We start from the raw sequence: 24007 nt of genomic DNA, 5'->3' as shown, positions 1-24007 counted from the left end.
GGGTCTCAGTTGAAGTCTGCATGATTAGGCTTGGCAGTTGAATTCAATTCATAAATTGGAAACCAGACATTTTATGAACTTCCATTTTCTTATACCCCTAATTTTAAATTTTAACAGGGAACAACTGAAGAGCTGAACAAATACACCATATATTTTTCCTTTTGCAGATGGGCCATCGGTCTACATGGACACTTTCTTCCTCTTTATCATTTGGGAGGCTATATATATCAACAGTGGGCTTTGGGTAGTGGTAGGGACAAATAATTATATGAGGGAATTGAAATACAAGAGAACAGAAAGATGACAAGATAACATTTTTATCCCAGATAACATTTTTCCCTGTAAGAATCCTCCCAAACTAGATTGGGGGAACATACTTAAGAATATCTGATTTAGCTCTCTGTTGTTACACCAGCCATCACATTTGGTACTTCTCCTTTTAGTTGCTAAAGTGTTGTCTAGTTGATTGCCATTTCCCTATTCAAAATATGATATATTTAAAGAAAGAAACAATAGAAAGCAAAACTCCAGTACTGTTTCTAAAATAGCATCTAAAATAGCAACCTCTATCAGATGCATAATGATAAAGCTCAAGAATGAGATGAATATTTGACTGATGTTGTATATACACAACATATATACACTTATTAATGCCTTCTCCACTTGTCCATGTACACTGCCTAGTTCATTTCTTCAACTGCAAGTTGTTATAACAACTTACTGGAGTAAATAGCCCTAATAATGTTATCTTATATGGGATTGAGCCACTACAGGATTATGGCAGTTTTAGATACCAGTGTCTTGCAAGTAGATGGTTTACTTCACAGGCAAATTGTTAACCTGTAGATTTATTAGATTTTTATCTTTTGCTGAACCCCCAAAAGCTGGTTCTTAGGTGACTTTCTATATATGCTAGAATTAGAGCAGCTTAATTTTGGTCTGGAAAGGATACTGTTTCCATAGTTACCAATGTTTTCACACACTTCCCTTGATAGCTTCCTGCCACCTGCCTTTAATATATTTTTTAATTAAAAAAATTAAAGGGGAAGCCAGTTTGCTGCAGAGTGTTTGCGTTTAACATCTTTATAGGAATTTTTGGAACAAGTGTGTGATTGTAGTGCGTTGCTTTATGTTGGCCCTAAATGCAAAAGGAGAAGGCAGTATATTTGGAAGGGGGGAGATACGTTTGGGTGATTGACAACAGCCTTTTTAGTTTACCTTTTGGTAAGTGGATATGTTTTGACTGCATATACAGTATCCACTTTGGGATTAATAAGTGTTCCTGCAACAACTGCAATTTTATTCGAGTACCATGAATGTACTCTAAAATTTGGAAATGTCCTCAGTGGCCTTAAGACATGACCTCCCACAAACTAGAGGTTCTATCATCTTTACTTGTTGCTTTAGCAATAAGGTATATTTTGATTGATGTCTATTGGCCTCTGATGAGAACTACTGTCTACATTAATATAGCTTATGCTGAATTTTATGCTGCTCTACTGAAGTTCTGTTTTTATTTTGTTTCTGTACTACACAGTTTCTTAATAGGCGCTATTTGCCTGAAGCAGATAGGACTGTCAAGCCTGAAGGAACCAAACACTGGGAAATAGAACATACTACAAAAAGTGATCCCCCCAAATCCTGGGAAATGCTGGTTGAAGTTGAAGAAGAGGAACAGAAAAGGCAAAATCCTGACTCCACGAAATCATTGGAATCTGTAAACCAAGAAGGGAAGAAGAAGCTGGAACTTTCACGGCCTTGGGAATCGCCTCTTCAAGAAGTTGATGATCATAAGCAGGATGTTCCAAAGCCTTGGGTGGCCCCAGTTAGAGAAGAGCAGGCCTCTTCCAAATCCTGGGTAACAAAAGAGAAAGAACAGCAGGAACCAAAGCAAGAAGGTCCCAAGCCTTGGGTAACTAAAACTAAAGGAGGATTGGAAGAAAACCAGGAAAAGCCAAAAATGTGGGTGTCTCAAACTAATATGGAAACTTTGAAAAAAACAGAACCTGTGAAGTCTTGGGATGCACGTGTCCGAGATGAGAAACAGCAACCTGAAAAGCCATGGGTGGGGCATATAGGAGAAGAGGATGAGCAAAAATCCCAGCCTCCAAAAGTTTGGGAAACATCTGAAAGATCACAGCAAGTGGTCCAGCAGCCATTACAGAATCCTCCTAAGATCTGGGGAGTTGGGAATCTTGTACCAAAGGATCAGACTGCGCTAAAGAAACTTGACGGGGAACTGAAAGAAGTGAGTTAGTATAAACAATAGCATCCAAATTAACGTGCTTTTCTCACATTATTTTGCTTACTGAAAATTAATTGCTTCTACACCGATTATTCATTGCTATGGAACACTGATCAATATACTATTGATAATTCAATGGTTTTTCTATGTAGATCCTTGGGGCTGAAGATAAGGGAACCTGGACATTTCATATTACATTAATCTTTCAATGCCCCATATAATGTAGCTGCCTTGAATACTACAATGTGTGTGTGTGTGTGTGTGTGTGTGTGTGTGTGTGTGTGTGTGTGTGTGTATGTATGTGTATATATATATATATATACATACATACATACATACATACATACATACATACATACACACACACACACACACACATACATACATTGCCAAGCCAAGACTAGGGTTATATCCCTAACAAGAACTTTGTGCTTGGGTTAATTTTGTAAATTGGCAGGAGTCTAATGCCGGTTACTAGTTTTGCCTTCCCCGCCATTTCCTGCTTTCCAATGGTCAAGCCTTGAGCAGCTCTGGACTCCAGCTGCTATTTCTGAATGCCAGGCCGGTCTGATAAAGCTCACTCATCTGGGATTTAAACCAGGATGAAAAGAGCAATCTGGCATGCATTATTGAAACTTGCTTTTGGCAAGTTATTTGTATCTTACTCTTATTCTGGGGTCAAGATGAATAAGTGTTCCCATTTGATGTGTTATAGAGTATTTCAGTTCTAATTGCCATTTAGTGTTTTAGTAAGATTTAATGAGACATGTTGTGCTCTAGTGGTTTTGGACATTGTTCAAAGACACATAGTCTGAGTTGGGCAGCCATATAAATGTTTTAGTAAATAATACCCTGTTTCCCTGAAAATAAGACCTCCCCGGATAATAAACCCAATTAGACTTTTGAGCGCATGCACTAAAATAAGACCTCCCCCAAAATAAGCCCTTCCTGAAAATATTGCAACACAGCAGCAGCCATGAGGTGACCACACTCACCGCCTCCTGCACCTCAAAAATAATAAGACCTTCCGCAAAATAAGGCCAAGCACTTATTTCAGGGGGGGGGTCAAAAGAAAATAAGACCCTGTCTTATTTTCAGGGAAACATGGTAATTTAAAATATTTAAAGAGGGGGAAATATAGATAACTTGTTTGTTCCTCATTCTTACTGAATATTTCAAAATACAGTAAGCTGATTTTATGTCTATTGATAGGCATTGAAATTAGAATGTTTATTATAAGTTTGGTCAAATACTTTGCATGCTTTTTAATTTAGAGACAAGAATGCAGATCAAAACATGAATCAGGTGTGAAAAAAGTGGGTAAAGTAAAAAAAAAAATATGGTGATGGAATTTGTAAAAGTAAACTAATCTTGCATGGTGTCCATAACATTGTTTTCTTTGTGCATTTGCATGAAAGTTGTTGAAATAGAAGTAGAAATAAAATGATGTCTGGGCATCGTATGTAAAAACAAAAGCATTGAGGTTCACAGAACAATACAAGCACTTGACATACATCAGTTTTTAGCAGAAGGAAATCTTGGCTTTCAAAATTTGTTGCCGAATTGGGTTCTAATAAATCGATTTTTTTTTTGGCTTCTATAGGGTGGAAAGACAGGTGGAGTAAATGAACACAGCTTTGATGCATCAAAGAAAAAAGGGAGCTTTCAATCAATTGGAGAACCATGCAAATTACCCAGGAATATCCAAAATGTCATGCAGGTATGCTAGTCAGATTATTACAATATTTTGGAGTATTTAAAATATTTTTATGAGTAGATGTTATATTTCTGCATAAAATCCAGTCTTCTGCTTTAGCCTTTTTAACCCGTGTCATAGAGAGAGAACTACCTCTACTGGGATATTCCCCCCATTGGAGCCCCCAAATAACTGGCAGAGCCATGTCTTTAGGCTCTTATGGAAGGCCAGGAGGGTCAGTGCCTTTAAATGATTACATGTTCCAGGTTCAAATTGTTGACTAGGTAAAAATCATTGTATAAAAATCAATTATCTTATTGCCTTAATCTGGTTTGTTTTGCTTTGACTCAGTGTTTTGCGCCAACTTGGTAATAGTCTATATTAGGGCTTGAGTTATCTTATAGAGTAAGAGCAGCAAAATGGCTTCACTTTTCTGCTCTCATTGCATAAATGGTAGCTGGCCAGTGGCCCTTTTTTAGGTGGCCAGCTTCCTCCTAGGTAAGAAAGGGCGTGAGGACTATAAGGGCTGTTCTAAGCCTCCAACAGATAAAATGGCTTGTTTGGGTTTTTAGGAGGGGGTATGCATTTAAATTACACTATAAGGGAAATGTAATGGCAAAGAGTTTAGGAAGTCTGATTTAAGCAAACTGAAAAGAGCTGACTGCTCTGTGCAATTATATGCTCTTCCCCACTGCTTGCCTTTTTCTGTCCTATTAGGTAGCTAAGCCTGTGCACCAAACAGCTGCAGAGTTTTGCTCTACTTCTAGCCTTCCAAAGGATCCAATCCTCCGAAGGGAAAAACTGCAAGATTTGATGACTCAAATTCAGGGGACTTACAATTTCATGCAGGTAGCTTTATTGCTTAATATAATAGCATTGGAACTACTGGGAATTAATGATGAACCAGGAAAGGTAGGAATATAAAGAAAGAATGACTTCAGTATCAAAATTTTGATGCCATATCTATCTGTGAATACATCAAATATACCAAAAGATAGATTCCGAAATTTTCCATCTTTCAAAATATATTGGCCAAAAGAAATATCAATGATCTTGAAAAGGTGAATTATATTTTTTTGCATTGTGAATTTTCAGCAGGATATTATCTGGCCTATTTTAAAGTCAAGACCAGGGAGAAATATTTCTCAGTATGTTAAAATTTTACTTATAAATCAGGATGCTAAAATTATAGTGGCAATAATCAGCTTTATGGTCATAAAATCAAGGTGTTCAGTAAGACATTAATTAGACTTAAATATGTAATATTTACCCATTTATTTCATTGTTAAACTAATGCTACACTTCTAGATTGTATTTGTATGTTTGCTTTTTGCATCTGTTAGCTGTGTATATAAATGTGTGTGTATTTTTATACACACATGTATATTCAAAAGAGTAACACTTTTGTCTTTAAGGAATCACTTCTAGATTTTGATAAACCTTCACAAAATGCTGGCTGTTCATCACAAGCCTCTTCTGTTGATTCTTCTGGTAATTCTATTTAAATCATTTAAATAAATAAAGTACATATATTATAATGAAATAAAACAATAAAATAAAATAAGAAATAACCTAAAACAGTTGCTTATCATTCATATTCTAATTTTAACTTGTCGATTACATTTATGGCAAACAAAGATGACTTATGACCTTTAATAAATACAAAGTTTGTATGAAAACTTAATTTTGAATCTTTGCCCAAAATTTCTATTTTAACATTAATTGAAATGAATGTATCAAAGCTGCATTTAAATTATATCAACATATTGAAGAGATAATGTGGCGTGTAAAAAAAAAAAACACTGCAGTATTTTTATTGTTTATTTAATGAAACATTTGGAGTTGTCTCTAATTTTGATTTCAGATTGAAGACTTTAAAACTCTATCCTTGTCTAGTCTCAACTAGCTATTGAGATGCAAATCAATAATGCTAAATATAAATATAGCTGTCAGCCTTTTTAAATCTAGAAATGGTAACACTGTGTTACCCAATACAGGACTTATCAAACTGACTGTTTTCTTAATTTATTGGAAACAGTTGTACTTCATATTTTTCTTATTTTTTAGCTTCTAATGAACAGCTTTCAAGCCAAAATGATTTCCCTGAACAATCAATGCAGGTAAAATCGAAAGTTGTCATTTGTGAAAAAAGATGTCAACTTTTAAATATATTATTGGATGGTTTATTTGATTCAAATTTTATTTTTATTTCTCCATTGTGTGCCAGTGCTAAATTTACTCTTCTGTGTCAGGAAAAAGTAGAAGTCCCTTGAAGGACAATAGGAAAAAAATGGTTTATTGGATCCTTGCTCAGGTAGTCCTCAATTTTTTCATACTTAGGACCATTATAGCCACTTGATAAAAAAGCAGGCACTTGGCAACTGGCTCATTTATGACAGTTTCAGTGTCCCATGCGACCTCCTGACAAGCAAAGTCAATGGAGAAGCCACATTCACTTAACAACTGTGTTACTAACTTAACAATTCACTTATAAATTATGGCAACAAAGGTAAAATGGGGCAAAATTCACTTAACAACTGTCTTGCTTAGCAACAGAAATTTTGGGCTCAATTATGGTCGTTGGTTGAGGAGTATCTGTATAATCTGTACTATCAGGGACAGTATGCCTTACTCCCAGTTGTTGGGAGAACTTCAGTGGGAAGATTACATTCCATCATGTTCTACTTGTGGGATTCAGTATAAAGGCAATCAGAACTAAATGTGTGCTGGCTTAACAAATGTCTCATTGAGCAACAGAAATTTTGGAGTCAATTGTGGTCATAAGTTGAGGACTACCTGTATTTTCTTAGGTTAGGATTAGGGTTTGTCCTGTGAAAAATGTTTTATCTCCCAAACTAATCTGCTTCCAAAAGAGACGTGAATAAATGGAGTTTTGGAATTTCCCCCCCCCCCCCAGAACACCTGTTCCTGTTGAATCCTACTTATTATATGGCACACCAGGGAGAAACTAAATTAGGCCTCCAACATTCAAACCAGAATCATTGGGAAGTTGGACAATTAGACATGTTTTAATTCTTTCCTCGTTTAATCTAGTTATCAGTGATGGAATGTTTTCCATGACTGGACAGAGCAAAAGTCATTCTTTCCAAAGAAGTTGCCTTCAGTTATCTGCCATCTTATACATAATTGGGGATAACATTGAGAAAGGAAGAAAGAGAATGGCTTGCATAACAACGTTCGACAGGCAGCCAAGTTATCTTTGTCTAGCCTTCTCACTGTGATAAAATATAAACCTTTGCCGAAACCCAGTATCTTCAGTTATCATTACTATTATGGTTCATTGCACAGTCAGCCAGATGTTCAAACTGGAATTGCCATTTTTATCCAGCTACGATAAGGACCTGGGATGGGCAAATGTTGATTTTTAAAAAATTATTAAACAAATTTATATAGCCACGAATACATAGGTGATTCCAGGCAGCTTACAACATTATTTTTTTTTAAAAAAAATCATAGAATAATGTCTAAGTGAACATTTAATGAAGCAAATGTCATAATGTATTTCAAATTGTACTTTTAAAGATCTCCTTTAATGATCTTGTGGCAACTTTTATTGTCAGAGTGCTTCTTCTCCTGTGACCTTGCATGGATCAAACACTTCCTTAGTTTCTGATAACACTTTGTCTGGATCAGAAACTGAACTTCATTCACCACAGGTAAGACGGCTTTACCAATTCCTCTCTGTTTTTGATTCTCTTGATCCTAATTTATGTATTTCCCACCTTCAATCAGGAATTGCTTTTGTAGAACTCCACCAACTTGTGATAGCTTTTGAGAAAGAAGTATGTGGCCTTACGCCAGTAATGGATGGGTGATTCGGGAGGTGGGGGAGCAGGTTAATGTTGAGTAGTATCAATACACTTTTGCCAGGAAAACAAGAAACAGTCAAATATGGAAGCACCCTGTACCTCTTTTCCAGAGCCCCATTTACATTCTATCTCTACTGTGCAATGAACTCTGAGAAATATGATGTCCCCAATACACTAATAGTGATCCTTTCTTTAAATATTGACCTCGTTCTACAGGAAGGATAATTGTCTCCTGCAAACTCCAGTCCCCTTTTGCTCCTTTTTTATTTCCTCTGGGAGGGGCCCATTCATTTTCCACCTGTAGCCTTACTCCCAAGTCGACACCTGTTCTTTAGTTGTTCCCTTCGTCTGGGAACTCTGCCAATGCGCACACTGGGAACAGGCTCCAGCTGTTCGTCTGCCTCACTGATGTCTGCCTCTGAAGGCATCTGATAACTGGCATACGGCTCTGGCCCCATCTCTGCCTCCGACACAGAGCCCTCATCAGAGCCTTCCCCAGACTCCAGGATTGGCCCATGTTCCTCCCCAACCTCCTTACTGTCCAACTCTGCTGGTGGGCCACAACAAATTCTTGGTATGAGTTCCGCAAATGTCCTGTTTCCTGAATGTGACTTAATTAGAGTTTCCAGAGTTCCCAGCCCATATAGTTAAAGAAGGGAGCTCTAAGAGAAGTAAATGAAAAGCCATTCTGTGGTTCTTTTTGTCCTTAAAGGAGAAGCCCTCAGGGTATCTATGATCTGTAATAAAATAAAATAAAAAGATCCCTAAAACAAATTGAACTCTGCTTTTTTTGCCCATTCTTTGCTTTTTTTTCAATTGCACAATGTTCTTACTAGAGATAGAACTAGATAGGATTGTTATTATATTGTTCAATAAGTGGTTTATTAAGAAGGGTAGCTATTTATTAATTTGATCTTATTTCTGAGGAGGCCGCTTGCTGGCTTGGAAGGTTGCAGGTGATGATCACATGACTCCTGGGTGCAGCAACCATCATAACATGCTAGTTGCCAAGTGGCCAAATTTTGATCATGTGACTGGGAGGATACTGTGCTGGTCGTAAATGTGAGGACCAGTTGTAAGTCAGTTTTTTTCAGTGCTGCAGTAACTTCACTGAACAAATAGTTGTAAGTTGAGGATTCTTTGTGTAACATAAGTCAAGAAATTATCAAGCAGTTTATGTCATAAAAGACCGTAGTTATTCTAGTTAAAAAACAATATATTAAGACTAAAAAAACCTCCTCCTTTTGCTCTTTTTACTTTTATATATCTTTGTTTCAGAGAATCCTTCCAAATATTTATAATAATGTAGGTTACCGAAAATAAATATAACTATACAATATCATTTCTTGCAGAAACTGCTGGTGTTTGATCATTTAGAACAGGGGTGTCAAAATCGCAGCCCGCAGGCCATGTTCACCCCCATTTTAGCGAAGGGGGGAAAAGTCGAGATACGTCATGTGATGCCACGAATTTGACACCCCTGATTTAGAGTTTAACAACCTAACCTGTTTCACTCTGCTTCCTCTCTTCAAGGTTCCTACTCCACTTTCAAGTGAATCACAGACCCCACTGACACCCTCAAGAACTACCGTATCACCAGTACATCAGGGGAACGTTTTTCAATCTCCTCCATCAAGTAGCAATGCTGTTAATGTAAAAGCTCCTCCTTTTCAGGCTATGCAGACTGTAAGTATAATATAATTAGATGCTAGACAACACAACAAAATATTGGCCACATTTTTTGCTTTTGGCAGCTCCTATACAAAGAACAGATGGTCTTCATATAAGATATAAGACAACAAAATCACATTTTGTTGAATAGACATTTCAGATAATCTTCGCTTAACAGCCATTTAAAGTTATGACGGCCCCCTTTCAGAAGATATTTTTGATCTGGTACCAGAGTTCTGATGACTGTGAGCACGCACGCACACACACTGCAGTCGTGATCATATTTTGGGTGTTTAGCAACTGGCTTGAATTTACAGGCATTTGCATCATCTTGCGGTCACATTACTGATTTTTGGCATATATATTTTTTTGCAGTTTCAATTATTATTTCCAATTTCAGGCCAAAACCACTGATTGGGTATAATGGATTTGTTTAATGACCACGTTTATTTAATTACTGCCAGAAATAAAGTAAAATCAGCCACCCTTGTGTAATAACCTGCTTAAAGAACTCCACAGTGTACAACCATAATTCTGGGCTCAATTATGATAAGTTAGGAACTATCTGTAATCTATTTTTCACAATGTTCCATTTTAGAAATTAGAATGTTAGTAAATTAGAAATCCCAATTTATAACCCTAGATGAAACTAAACATTGGAAAGAAAAAAAATGTGCAAGCTAGAGACGAGACTTCCTGGAAGTTATAAAATCTCTTTTTCATTTCTCCATAGCAAATTATTAACATTTCAATTTCCCCTATGAATTATATCTGTTTGATTTGGAGCACTAAAAGCTGCTGCTTTAGGCCAAGGTAGTTCATAACATCATGTCTTCTTTTGTAGGTGTTCAAAGTGAATGCACCTTTGCCACCTCGTAGAGAGCAGGATGCAAAAGAGAATTCTCTGCATTCCACAGGATACAATCAGAATTTTTCGACAGCAAGCACACAGACGCCACCCCCATGTAAATTGCCATCCACTCAAAATGCAGAACAAACAACTTTTTCACAAGAGTCTCTTTCAAATGGTAAGAATTTCAGTGCAAATCAGTAACTGAACTGATAATGCAAGAGATGACCATGATTCTAAACTCATTTTGAACATCCCATAATATTTAACACTCATTGCTTCAAAAATGACAGAAAAACTTAAGTCTTTATATTTGGTTTTTTAGTTCTGTTAGAAAAACTTTTACTCACGGAGTCATCTTTTGAAAAGATAGTGTAGTCTGATGTGACCAAAGTGAACATTAAATTTTAAGCTGACCATATTTTTTTACCCCAATACTGGAAAGTCCCATGATCATCTGAGGGAGGGAGGGAGGGAGAGGGAGGGAGAGAGAGAGAGAGAGAGAGAGAATCAGAAAGGTCGGCAGTTCAGCGGTTTGAATCTCTAGCCATGTAACGGAGTGAGCTCCCGTTACTTGTCCCAGCTTCTGCCAACCTAGCAGTTCGAAAGCATGTAAAAACGCAAGTAGAAAAATAGGGACCACCTTTGATGGGAAGGTAACAGTGTTCCGTGCGCCTTTGATGCTTAGTCATGTTAGCCACATGACCACAGAGACTCTTTGGACAGCATTGGCTTTTCGGCTTTGAAACGGAGATGAGCACTGCCCCCTAGAGTCGGGAATGACTGGCACATATGTGGGAGGGGAACCTTTACGTTTATATAGATATATACCAGTATATATCTCCCATGAAAATAATTGTAAAAGCAAGTACATTTTAATAATAAGTCAAGAGGGTAAACATGATGACCACTGAAAATTGGAAGCATTTCTATTACAGAACTTTAAATTGTTTTCATTTGATTTGAACTTCTTGAAGGAGGTTTATTTCTCAGCTGAAGCATCAAACCTGGCCAGACTGTTCTGGTTTTTTTCAGTCCTCCCTTATGTCCTCCAATCGCTACCTACATCTAAAAAGCTAGAAAATGTTCAGCTTCCTCCTCCTCCTTCCCTGTAATCTCACTTATACCTCCCGTGGGAGTATAATTGGTGATGTCGGAGCTTTTACTGCATAACACTCTTCAATAACCTACCATTGCATCTTCTTTATTATCATTTCTACATCTGCCCCCCCCCCCAACACACTCCCACCCCCATACTGGGATTTTTCTTGTCGTATACCATGCATTCCAATGAAAGGTTTTGATTTCGTCTGCTATGATTATACGGGCAGGGAGAGAGATTAGTAAATTTTGTTGCAAAGCTATAAAAGTATCCATGTTCTCCATTCCATTAGTTGGGAACCTATAGTAGAATATTCTCTTTTGGGAGGTAGATGGGTCTGGACAACTTTGGCATGTTTCCAAATTATTTTTAGATGCAGGTGATGTCTTTGTGGGAGCTAGGCAACGAAATTGCTCACTTCTGAGATGAATGCTGCTTTTGAGCAGGGGTCTCCATCCTTGAGCACTTTAAGAATTGTGGACTTCAACTCCCAGAATTCCTCAGCTAGCTTTGGCTGGCTGAGGAATTCTGGGAGTTGAAGTCCACAGGTCTTAAAGTGCCCAAGGTTGGAGACCCCTGCTTTTTTGAGTACCTTGTACTCTTCTCTACTGTGGGAAAATAGAATGTTGAAATTAATTCCTTAGTAATTAGTAACAAATAGTGATGGATCATACCCATTTTGACGAGATGAATGGCAGGAAAACTTAAATTGGTAACTTTGTTTTCTTAATGTCTTATTTTAATACATTGTTTTGTTTCGTAGCAAGAAGCGTTAAGTACATTTAAACTTATCGTTGTCTGTCTTAATACTTCTAAGCCTCCAGACTGACTAGTTTGCGTTAAGTCCCAACTACTTTAATGAAGTTTTAAATTCAACCAATGTATTTTTAAACAGTTATTAACCGTAACAAGCGTGCAACAATTCCTGTGTGTAACAAGCAGAGTGCAAATAATCCTGAATAATAAAGGTTGAGGGAAAAAGGTCAGGAGTCACATTCTTTTCCTTTGCAGTCGCTTACAGGAGTATGTAAGATGTGTACCTCTCATCTTAAGCAGGTACTTGCCAGGCTGAGGGAGCTGTTCCTGTCAGCAATGGTACCCTCACTTTTTATGCAGCACAGACAGCCACTTTTCCTAGACCATCACAGCCTTTTATTGGAAACCGTGGATCTATCAGAGGGTCTCTCAGGGGTGTAAGATCAATGAACAATTCTTATCGCTCTCCTGGTGGATACAAAGGTAAGCTCCAGTTTTATGAAAACGTTGATGTATGTTTTGATGCAGACCCAGTGGTGGGATACGACCAGTACGCCTCAGTACGGGCGTACCAGTGCCTGCTGGGAGCACAATGCTCCGGAGGGCCCCCCCCCTTACCTGTATTTGAGCCAATCAGGGCTTACGTGCATGGAGCGTATGGCGCCTGCGCGATGCTCCGCCAAGCAGCTGGAGTGTCGCGGGGGTAAGTACGCATGCACATGTGCACGTGGTGGACGCCCGGCTCCGTTGCAGCATACCGGTTGCAATGGGATCCGGAACCCACCCCTGTGCAGCCCTATTACTAGTCCTGTTCAGAAATGAATCCTGAAAGAACAATCATTGTAGTTGAGATTCTGTGGACTTGAACTGTAGAATATGAAATACAATCCTTATTGGACCAAGAACAATACCACTCTTTTTTTAAAGTATTTTTTTTATTTTTTTCCAGTATAAACATACATATTTTTATATTGACTGTCAAGTCTTTTTTAAACATTAATAATAGTGATATAAATAAATATGTATAATTCTAATCTTCCAACTTCAGCAATATTAGTCTCTTTCCATAATCCTTTATCATTTTCCCATTACTTCATTTAAACATAAATAAAATTTCTTTGCACCCTATATTATCCCCTACTAAGTCCTATCATTTAATATTGGTGGGAATTTAGGATTAGGTAATTTAATTGCATTAATAATATTAACAGTACGTTAAAGTATAATGTGAATCTAAGATAGTAAGGATTAGAAATTGTGGGGATTTTGAGATACACTCCCGGGACTGATCAAATAGTGTTAATACTTAGCGTTATTAGTAATCCTACACATTCGGAATAATGAAGCTATGGTGGAACAATGAGTAATTTTTAAAATATGAATAATACCACTCTGGACAGCATGTCAAGGGCACAATGCAAAAAGGGGACAGCATACATGCTTGAATTAGGTTATATATAACGCAATATATAAATATTGTTTCAGGTGTCAATTATATGTTAATTATTTGACAGGTAAGTATGCCCTCAGAGTGACTCTCTTCTTATGCATTTACACTGATGCTCAGATTTAAAATAATTCAATAAATGTGCGAGCAACAAATTATTTTTCCATGCACTCATGTTCTCCCATGTATATTGAGACTTTCATCCTCCACCTCATGCATGCATATATTCTCACCTATGAGAGTCATAGATAGTGATAGTTTGGAATTCTTGCTGGCAACCAATAGATAGGGGGAATATACCCTGTTTCCCCAAAATAAGACGCAATTGGAAAATAAGTCCTAGCATGATTTTTCAGAATGATCATAATTTAAGCCCTACCCCCAAAATAAGCCCCAGTTAAGATTGTCAGCCAGATGGGTACATTTATTACCACGTTTCCCTAAAAATAACCAGAAAATAAGCCCTAATGTGTCTTTTGGAGCAAAAATTAATATAAGACCCAGTCTTATTTTCGGGGAAACACAGTAAGAGGCTACACTCTACTAGACTGCAGATTATGCATCTCTGTAGATCTGAATTCACTCAGTGTAATCCGAGTGACAGATTCTTAGTGATGGACCTAATTTCACTTCCCAGAAGTATGGGTGTTTCCAAATCTTACTTTACTTACAAGTCTACTATTCCAGTAAGCTTTTGGCCTATACATGCAGTCCTTGATTAGCAAGCACACATTTAGGAATTTTTTTTCCAACTTACAACTTGCACCGAATGGATAGTATATGTGATCAGAGTAACCCCTGGTGTCAGGTCCAAGATCAAGAATGACACAGCAAAATCCAGTCCAATCCAATCCTCTCCCTCTCTCTTCTCTCTCTTTCTCTTTCTCTCTCTCTTTCTCTCTCTCTCTCTCCCCCCCAATCCCTATTTGAAGTTAATCACATAAAACAGACCCAGTCTAACATGCTCGAATCTTGACGTCAGGAACCAGTGAAACGCTAAGGATGCTGGTTGCTAAAGAGCATCTTAGACATTGACTTCCCTGTCCTTGGAAGAGTTGCATATCTTTTTGCCCATGGTTACTACAATAAAGGTAGTTAAGTTACTGAATATTCAACATTCTGCTCATTTCCTCTTGGACAACAAATTGGGTCTGTTCTTTTTCATGACACAAGGTGTATTACAGTTCTCTTAACACACCAGTGGAGAAAGGCACATTTTTAGTATTTAATGGAAATATGAAGTGTTTCCCACCAAACAAATGTTTTATTCCAGCAGGCTTTGAATCTTACAGAGGATCGCCTTCAATCCCTAATGGAACCTATAGCCAATTACAGCTTCCTGGCAGAGATTACTCTTCAGTGCAGTATTCTCAGAGGGTAATGACTTGACAAGCTTTGTTACAGACCAAATATGCTTTACTATAATTTAGCATCCTATGTTCTGTGCAAAAGTCAAAATCGAGCATTAACTTGACATAAGGGATGCTTCATAAAACCTGATAGCAGGCTGAGGCTTGTAATTTAGGATGGCTAATAGTAAGTGCTATCTAGAGCAAATAAATGGAGTATAAATAAATAAATAAGTTAATATATCATAGTTCATACCTGGTTTGTATATCATATCCTATTGATGAATTTTAATTTGGGGTTTAGATCTCTGAATTTTTTTCACTTTGTCTATTTGAATATCAAATAGTCTTTTTTATGAATAATGTATTTATGTATTTATAATGTAATAACCTCTGGAAAATCAGAACAAGAATTGGGTGTAGTTTAACATTTTCAGGCATATGATATATCCTAATTAAACTAGTGCTAATTAAGGATATTGGACTTCAGATATTTGCCAGGTAACAACAAACTTTTGATGCAGGGCACAGCACAGCTCCCTCCCACTCTACTAACCGACTAATTATGATATGAAAAATTCAAGTGATGGTAAGAATGATGTTATTGCCCTTTACTAAATTTAGGCAAATGTTCATTTTTTAGGATATGAATTACCAACCAAACTATAAGCGAGGAGGTATTAATAGTGGTCGAACTAATTCAAGAGGTAAGTTTACTTTTAACATGACTTAAAATGTAAGTCTCTTTTAAGTCCCACTGCAGTGCTCAGGTTGCATTCCACTATGATTAATCAATCCAGCACAATATGGATTACGTGCATTGTTGCCTAAGCAATCAAGGACAGATTCCATGTTCTTAGGCATTTTATCTGATGTAGGCCTGGAAAAGAATCTGAGGCACTTCTGAAGGAATCACTACCCATTCAGTGCTGTTAACAATACACAGTACCGTAATTGCATACTTAGGTTCTATTTTTGAACAGTTAATAACTGCTAGGAATTCAAAACTTTGGCAAAGGTTCTTTTCATTAGAGCAGGGAGGAAAATGTCCATCCCCACCTTTCCTCAGTAGGGATGACATGTTCTTAACTTTTTCTGCTCTTCTCTTCCTCTGAACCACTTCTGTCCAGATTGATATCTACGTTTTGTTCTGTGCCTGGAACAAATTAAGCCATTTTATTCAATGTTTGAATGCAAACATTTAAAAAGTATCCATTTGGATTCAGACAACTTGAAATCAGTGATTCCAGGCACAGAACATTTTGCCCATCTGTATTGGAGACTATAAAACAGTCATTTTTTTTCAGGCTATAGAAGAAAATATTTAATTCCAGTTTAGCCATATCAACTTTATATAAAATATAAAATCCTTAAAGCTTCTATGTTTTAGGTTACAGGCAAGAAAACAGACAGGAAGAAAACTGCTCAGCAGGTAGAGCTCGAGGTAGAACACGTGGTAAAAAATACTTCAGAAGAAGGGAATTGAGAAAAACAGAGAAAAATGAGAAAGAAGCAGAGTCTGAAAACAATCTTGTAGTTGCCAAAATGCACCAATTCAGTTAGTGCTGATTAACAATATAGTTGACAGATTGGTAACTTGGTTTTCTACGCTAAATAAAAACACATTTTTAAAGATGTGTCTTTTCTTGGAAGTAAGAGCAATGCATCCTTAAAAATATATTTCCTATTGTATAATATAATATTTAAGCAGCTGGGTTTTTACTTTTTAGGCATTCTGTTATGTAAATCAATGGGTTGTAGTAATTTGAAGTAAACCATTCAGTTTCTGTTTTTATGAAGTTGTGAGAATTAAGCTTTAATTTGAAGAGCATCATATAATATGAAGTAGTTCTGGAAATCAAATTTAATAACTCATAATATCCTAGCTGTCTCCAACCTGGTATCCTCCAAGTATGTTTTGGATGATAACTTTCAGAATTCCCCGAACATTTACAGGGCAACAGTTTGAGGAAAATAATATAGTTTGATAACTATACAAAAATGTCTGAATGGACAATTTCTATTTCTCAACATGGTATTAAAGATACTGCAGATGTATTTAAATTTCTGGTGTCTAAGATAGATTTAAATTATTTCAATGCTGAACTCATTGCAGAAGTATGTTCAATGCATATAACACCTCTACCCAGCTTTTAGAGAATGAAGGTTGAAAAACCTGTTTCTAGCTTAAACATGCATGGTTAATTGAGTTGTTTTTTCATGAAATAATACCCTGTTTCCCCCAAAATGAGACCTCCGCGGATAATAAGCCCAATCAGGCTTTTGAGCGCATGTGCTAAAATAAGCCCTCCCCCGAAAATAAGCCCTCCCCCCAAATATTGCAATACATCAGCAGCCATGAGGCAACAACGCTCATCACCTCCTGCACCTCAAAAATCATAAGACCACCCTGAAAATAAGGCCAAGCACTTATTTCGGGGGGGGGGTCAAAAGAAAATAAGACCCCCCTGTCTTATTTTCAGGGAAACATGGTACTATTCTGAGAGTCTGGATTTGCAAGGAACTAATAAGCAAAGTAACAAGAGCCAATCAAAGGTGGCTAATTTTATTATTTAAATGGCAAAGAAAACAAATATTGGGGCAGAGAAGCATGGTCAAAATTGGAAGTCAGGGAAAATAAACAACCTAGTAAACTGTAGGATATTCTCAAGTCATGGTTATACTTGTTAAATAACTGTTGAAGCCAGAGGTGTGTTATGTCTCTCAGCCTTAAAAAAATTACAGTATTCATTTTTGAAGCCATATGTCCTCTTTTCACAATCTGAAGAACATAAATTTGTAAAAACTAGGGACGAACCAGTAACTGGCATTTGTCTAGATCAGCCTTCTCATATATGATGCCATCCATATTATGACTGTGGCTAATAATGGGGAATTGTAGTTCCAACAGAATTGGAGATGCTCAGTGGGGAAGGCTGATCTACTCTATAAATCTTGGCAAACTGAACTTTGAAGTCTTCTAAAAATGGATTTCTTAATGGTTATATCAGAACTAACAATTGCTCATGATCTCCAACAGCAGGATGGAACGATTCTTCTCAGGTGAGCAGTCCAGAGCGTGACAATGAGATGTTTAACAGTGGGGAGACTGGGCAGGGTGATTCCCGCAGCATCACTCCTGTCGATATACCTGTGACAAGCCAAGCAGCCACCCTACTACCTGTACACGTCTATCCCCTCCCACAGCAGATGAGAGTTGCCTTTTCTGCTGCTAGAACTTCTAACTTGGCTCCTGGAACTTTAGATCAACCCATCGTGTTTGACCTCTTGTTAAACAATCTTGGCGAAACCTTTGATATACAGCTTGGTAGGTTCAATTGTCCTGTTAATGGTACCTATGTATTCATATTCCATATGTTGAAGCTAGCTGTGAATGTACCATTATACGTGAACCTCATGAAAAATGAAGAGGTTTTAGTCTCTGCGTATGCCAATGATGGTGCTCCAGATCATGAGACTGCAAGCAACCATGCAGTCCTCCAGCTCTTTCAAGGAGACCAGATTTGGCTACGCCTTCATAGAGGAGCTATTTACGGAAGTAGTTGGAAATATTCTACCTTCTCAGGATATCTCCTGTATCAAGACTGAACATTAAGCTGCTCCAACGCTTTGGTGAAGGAAGGTTAAAACTGGTGGGCTAGTTTCACATTGCATACTAAATACTAAAGTGGGGAAATGGTGATCTGTCTTGCAACGAGTTGGATCAGCACTGATGTGGCACTTTATCAGTTGTGATATAACCTTGATAGTAAAGCTCTGAATGTTATGTTTGCACTTACTCTTGAACTGTAATTTATCAGCTTACTATGCTATTCAAATTTGCCTCGAGTTTAGGCTATTCGCAACGCCTCGTGCCTAAATAAAAAAAATTAATATGCCTTAGTATCAATGTCTGTGCTACTGTGATAATTCTGGGTCATATTAACTTTCTGGAGGGCTGTGAAGACTTGGCTTGTTCATCCGGGCATTATGCTAGGATAGAAGTGACTAAATACACATGTGAATTTAGAGTTAGTGGGATAGTGCTGAGATTGAGTTAATATGGTGGTGTTGACCAGATTTCATTCTGTTTTTAATTGAATGTTATTTTGAGCTGCCAAGGGTTATCACATATAAGATAGGTGGCCCTATAAGTTTATAAATAAGTAAGATTCCACTGGAAAAAGAAAACAGACCCAGTTAGGAAGTATGTTCCTTGCAGGTGAAAAGTTGCAGATTCAATCCCCCCAAATCTTCTGGTAGGAGGAAGAAATAGCAGATGATGGAGTTCCCTGGAGAATTACTACTAAAAATTAGATGGAACATCCCCCCCCCCCAAAAAAAAAATCTGTAACGCAACATCATTTTTATTTTTTAAACATTGAAAGCAAGAGGAACATTGAGACTAAGATTCATTTCCTATTTATGTAATTATGTAGAAAATTTGAGTTCTCAACACAGCAGCTGCCGGAACATCTCTTGATTCCCAGGATTGGGAAACTAGCACCTCACATAGCAAAACATCAGCTGCAAGCATCATCATCATTTCTAAAACTGCTTCTGGCCTTGTATTTACCTGGCAGTAGTTCAGGGCTTAAGAGCTATACTTTTACTGCCTGGGGGAAAATAAAGTAAGTTAAAGTAGTAGAAATGGGGCAAGCCACCATATAATTGGGCACTGTGACTAACCATGGTGTGAGATCATAAGATGTTCCTCAAGTTCTAAATGTGTCCATAAGCCCTAAAAGTGGGAAATCTTGAGTTTTATAGCCATTGCCCCTTCTAGTTTTGATACCAATGCTGTAGCAGAAAAATAACTTACAGGTAATTAAATAAATGGGGAGAGGGTAAACCTTTACACAAGCAGGAATGTTACATCTTATTTTATTAAACCACTAGCTCTGTTGGTCACTTTACTTCAGATTTTACACCTTTTGTTATAAAACTCTTGTTGGAAATGAGTGGCTATGTCACTCAAGTTGTTTGTTAGGAACTGTTGCCTTGGATATCAGAAGACTAAAGGCTTCAAGATCTGCACTATAGCATCACCGTGGAACCACTCTGGAGATAATCACAATTGAGGACTTTATTTGAAACTACCTGAAGAGCAGATTTGAAGAATACCGTAAAGCAGAGATGGTAAATTCTCCTCTGCATTCTCCAACTTTTCTCTACAACTTTGGTTCTGATTTATTTTACTTTCCTGGTATTGGTGTACAAGAACAACTACTAACGATCTAGAAAGTGCCTCTCTCCCTCCCCCAATCTCTCTCTTTTTAAAAAGTTCCCATTTAATTTGACTCTGCATTTTATAAATTCTTAAAGGCCCTCCTATTTTTCCAAGTGACAGTTATGTTAGCTGAATTATTTGTGAAGCTTCCATCACAAGCTCTAGCCTTTTCTCTCTCTTCACCAAAGGATTCAGTTGGCTTATGTCCTGAAGGCACCTCCAGATCTTTTTGTGAATGTGTGCGGTATTGAAAAGCTTGCAAACATCTCAGTATGTTGAGGTAATAAAACATTTTAAACTTGCTCTCTGTGTTACCCTTTTTAAAAACAACAACAACAACAATGAACAGGTTAACGAATATTAAAGCTGTATTTGTCTGACTTACTGAAAGTAAAAAAGAAACACACCTGAAATTTGCTGGTTTAGTATGCAGTTTTTTTTAAACAGTTGGGGTTTTAATTGTACAGTAACTGTTTCTTGCAGTTTTCTGTTATTAGCAATCTTATTGATAAAATCTTGTGGATTGCTTCATTTGCAACTAGCAAATCCACAAAAGTTATTCCTGAATTATAGCTGTATGGAAATGTATCTGGCCCCTTTTGGATGTTCTGAATGTTTGCTTTCCTTTGCAATTGAATATGATCAGGGCTTCGCGTGGATCCATCCGATAAACAAAGTGAATGAAGAAATTTAAAAGTTAAGTACTTGTTTCATTTACTTCCCAAAGTCAGTCAATCTGCAGCCTGTCACAGTGGTTGGCTTCCTTCAGTAACTTGTTGCATCGCATTCTAGGCTGCATAAACAGAGGTGTAGAATCAAGATCACATGAAGTGTTAATACCACTTTATAATACCTTGGTAATGCTGCATTCAGGTTTGGTCGCCACCATGTAGAAAAGATGTGGAGACTCTAGAAAGAGCAACAAAGATGATTAGGGGACTGGAGACTAAAACATGAGGAACAGTTGCAGGAACTGGGTATGTCTAGTTTAATGAAAAGAAGGAGTAGGGGAGACATGATAGCAGTGTTCCAATATCTCAGGGGTTGCCACAGAGAAGAGGGAGTCAAGCTATTCTCCAAGGCACCTGAGGGTAGAACAAGAAGCAATGGGTGGAAACTAATCAAGGAGAGAAGCAACTTAGAAATGAGGAGAAATTTCCTGGCATTTAGAACAATTAATCAGTAGAACAGCTTGCCTCCAGAAGTTGTGAATGCCCCAACACTGGAAGTCTTTAAGAAGATGTTGGATAACCATTTGTCTGAAACAGTATAGGGTTTCCTGCCTAGGCAGGGGGTTGGACTAGAAGACCTCCAAGGTCCCTTCCAACTCTGCTATTGTATTATTGTATTTAGCTGCAATAACGAATGCTTTTAACAAATGCTTCCTATAATTGGAGATCAACCTCATATTGCTGTGTAGGAATTTTGGCCAATTCCTCCATGGTGTACTGTGTTAATTTGGTAGCATTCTAGGATTTTCTAGTGGAACTGCTGCAATTCAATGGCATTTAGGCCTGAATTTTGATTTAGCAACTCAAGAGCACTGAGTTTGTTTTTCTTTATCCATTCTCTTGCAGATTTGCTTGTATGTTTGGGATCGTTCTGTTGCTGCATGAACCCCTTCACCTCAACTTTAGCTGTCAGAAAGATGGCCTGATACTCTTCTGAGGAATTATTAAAAGTAGAATCATGCTTTATTCAATGATACCAAGTCATCCAGAGGTTGAAGCAGCAAAGTATCTCCAAACTATGACACTACCCCTTTGTCTGTTTGATAATCCATATGAGGTTCTTATTGTGGAATGCAGTGTTTGGCTTCCACCAGTCCTAATCGAACCCGTGTCACTTGAAAAGTTCCACCTTTGATTTATTGGCCCATAGAACATTTCTGCGGGAGCCTGGAGATTCACCCAGCTGCTTGGCAAAATTTAAGTATCTATGGCTTCTCATTTCTCATTACTCCGTTTTACACAGTCCTTTTCTAATGGTACAGTCAAAATTTGCCCAGATCCTTGGATGGCATTCTAGGGTTTTTTGTGACTTCCTAGCTAGTTCTATCCAGTGATAAGAGCCACTTTTTTTTTTTTTGAAGATTTACAATTATCTCAATTGCTCTTAGTTGCAAGACTGTCTCTGGCGAAGCTTCTGAGGATTAAAATGCTTTTTTAGCCTTTTCAGACAAATGGGTATCGATGATTTACAGATGTCTTCAGAAATTTCTTCTGAGGCGAGAGAGATGTGCCTTAGAATTTTTGTGGTGTGAACATCAGTGATATTGGGATCATTAGCCATAATTATGCCCTTTAATTGATGGCATGATTTTTCTCATACTGTTAACACATTGGTTGATTTGTTTATGAAATAAAGGAAACAAGCATCAAATGTTGATGTTCTTTGTTCATTTAGATTAGGTATATATCAGTAGGATCTGTAGTTAAACTGAGCCAAATTTGATTTGAGCTAAAAAGATTGAGAACATCCAAAGGGCCAAATACTTTTTAACTGAATGATATGTGCATATGTTGAACATAAAGAGGCTTCCTGATATCTCTCCATAGAATACTGGAAACATTCAAACTCATGTCAGGGATAATGTCTCTGAGCATGGTTGTCACATGTATGTGTAGATACTGAATGCACTGGGATCCTGAATTTTATACAGAGCATATTACAGGGGGTTTTTGTGCAGATTTCAGTGCCAGAATTAAATGCTTAAAATCATTTCAATGTGTCTCATTGTGTTTTTATTTAGTAGATAACACAAAAGCTATGTATTAGTTACATAGCATATGAACAATTCAAGAAATCTGTAAATTTCGGTCTTAGCCACCTTAGATAAAGATGAAAATTAGTCCTTTACACAACATACGTGCTGTTGTTCCCCATCCTATATATTTGTTTTCAATTTTCTAAAAGAATTTTGCATTTGTCTTGTTACATTTAGTACTTTGGTAAGTTAGTAAGTTTATGTTTTCGACTGTTAGCTACCCTCTCATTTTCCATCAGCTGCAAACTAGCTAAGGTATTCCTCCGCTTCTTCAGGAGAAGAATGAAAATGTTGAAAGTATGCTGGGCCAGCGTCCCACTTGGTCCCGGATCGCAATCCAGTTCAATGAGTTACAAAGAAGAACTCATGATTTTCATGAGTGGCTTCTAACATATACCAGCCATTCAGCCAATGTAGAATAACATACGGGCGTTTGGAAGTGAAGGGGATTTCCATTTAACAAACTTACAAAGCCCCATCAAAAAATGAAACATCTGATTATCGTTCATTGGAATAAAATGAATATGTATATCCTCTAAACAACCAGTACGATGATTATATATAATCGGGGATATTATCTAATATATAATCAGCCTACTGGCTGTTTAGAGGATGTGCATATTCATGTACGTATGTATGTATGTATGTATGTATGTATGTATGTATATACAGTATATATATATATATATATATGTATATGTATATGTATATGTATATGTATATGTGTTGTATTTGTGCTGATAAAACACAAACACATATATGTATATATATCCATAAGCAGTTCTCTGTAAGCAGTTTTTGTCCCTCTGCACCATTTTTCTAATCAGATAGAAATTTACACATACTCCTCAACTTACGACCACAATTGAGCCCAAACTTTTCATTGTTAACTGAGACATTTAAGTTTTGCCCCATTTTAGGACCTTTCTTGCCAGAGTTATGTGCATTACCGCAGCTGATAAGTTAATAACCCAATTGTTCAGTGAATCTGGTTTCCCCCATTGATTTTGTTTGTCAAAAGGTTGCCAAAGGTGATCGTGTGACTTTGGGACAGCGGCCGTCAT

At 37.3% G+C, this 24007-nt stretch overlaps 1 protein-coding gene across 10 annotated transcripts in view; it reads left to right on the top strand.

Moving 5' to 3' along the window:
* The window catches only part of CAPRIN2 (caprin family member 2), a 31757-nt gene extending 12905 nt beyond the window's left edge, over window positions 1-18852 (top strand). Inside the window, exons 9-20 of one of the 10 annotated variants that reach the window (XM_081956791.1) lie at window positions 1538-2248; window positions 3849-3965; window positions 4659-4790; window positions 5357-5432; window positions 6009-6061; window positions 7523-7618; window positions 9305-9457; window positions 10287-10470; window positions 12511-12633; window positions 14874-14974; window positions 15590-15653; window positions 17987-18852. In XM_081956791.1, the coding sequence (XP_081812917.1) occupies window positions 1538-2248; window positions 3849-3965; window positions 4659-4790; window positions 5357-5432; window positions 6009-6061; window positions 7523-7618; window positions 9305-9457; window positions 10287-10470; window positions 12511-12633; window positions 14874-14974; window positions 15590-15653; window positions 17987-18555 (2379 nt within the window). In that variant the 3' untranslated portion in view covers window positions 18556-18852. Of the gene's footprint in view, window positions 1-1537; window positions 2249-3848; window positions 3966-4658; window positions 4791-5356; window positions 5433-6008; window positions 6062-7522; window positions 7619-9304; window positions 9458-10286; window positions 10471-12447; window positions 12634-14870; window positions 14975-15589; window positions 15654-16336; window positions 17393-17986 lie in introns of those variants that run through there. The other 9 variants (XM_081956790.1, XM_081956787.1, XM_081956788.1 and 6 more) reach the window with 9 other exon arrangements.
* The last annotated feature ends 5155 nt before the right edge of the window (window positions 18853-24007 follow it).

The sequence above is a fragment of the Natrix helvetica genome (genome assembly GCF_964273705.1).
Source record: "Natrix helvetica genome assembly, chromosome: 6".
Lineage (NCBI taxonomy): Eukaryota > Metazoa > Chordata > Lepidosauria > Squamata > Natricidae > Natrix > Natrix helvetica.
This window is presented reverse-complemented; position numbering and strand designations above follow the sequence as displayed.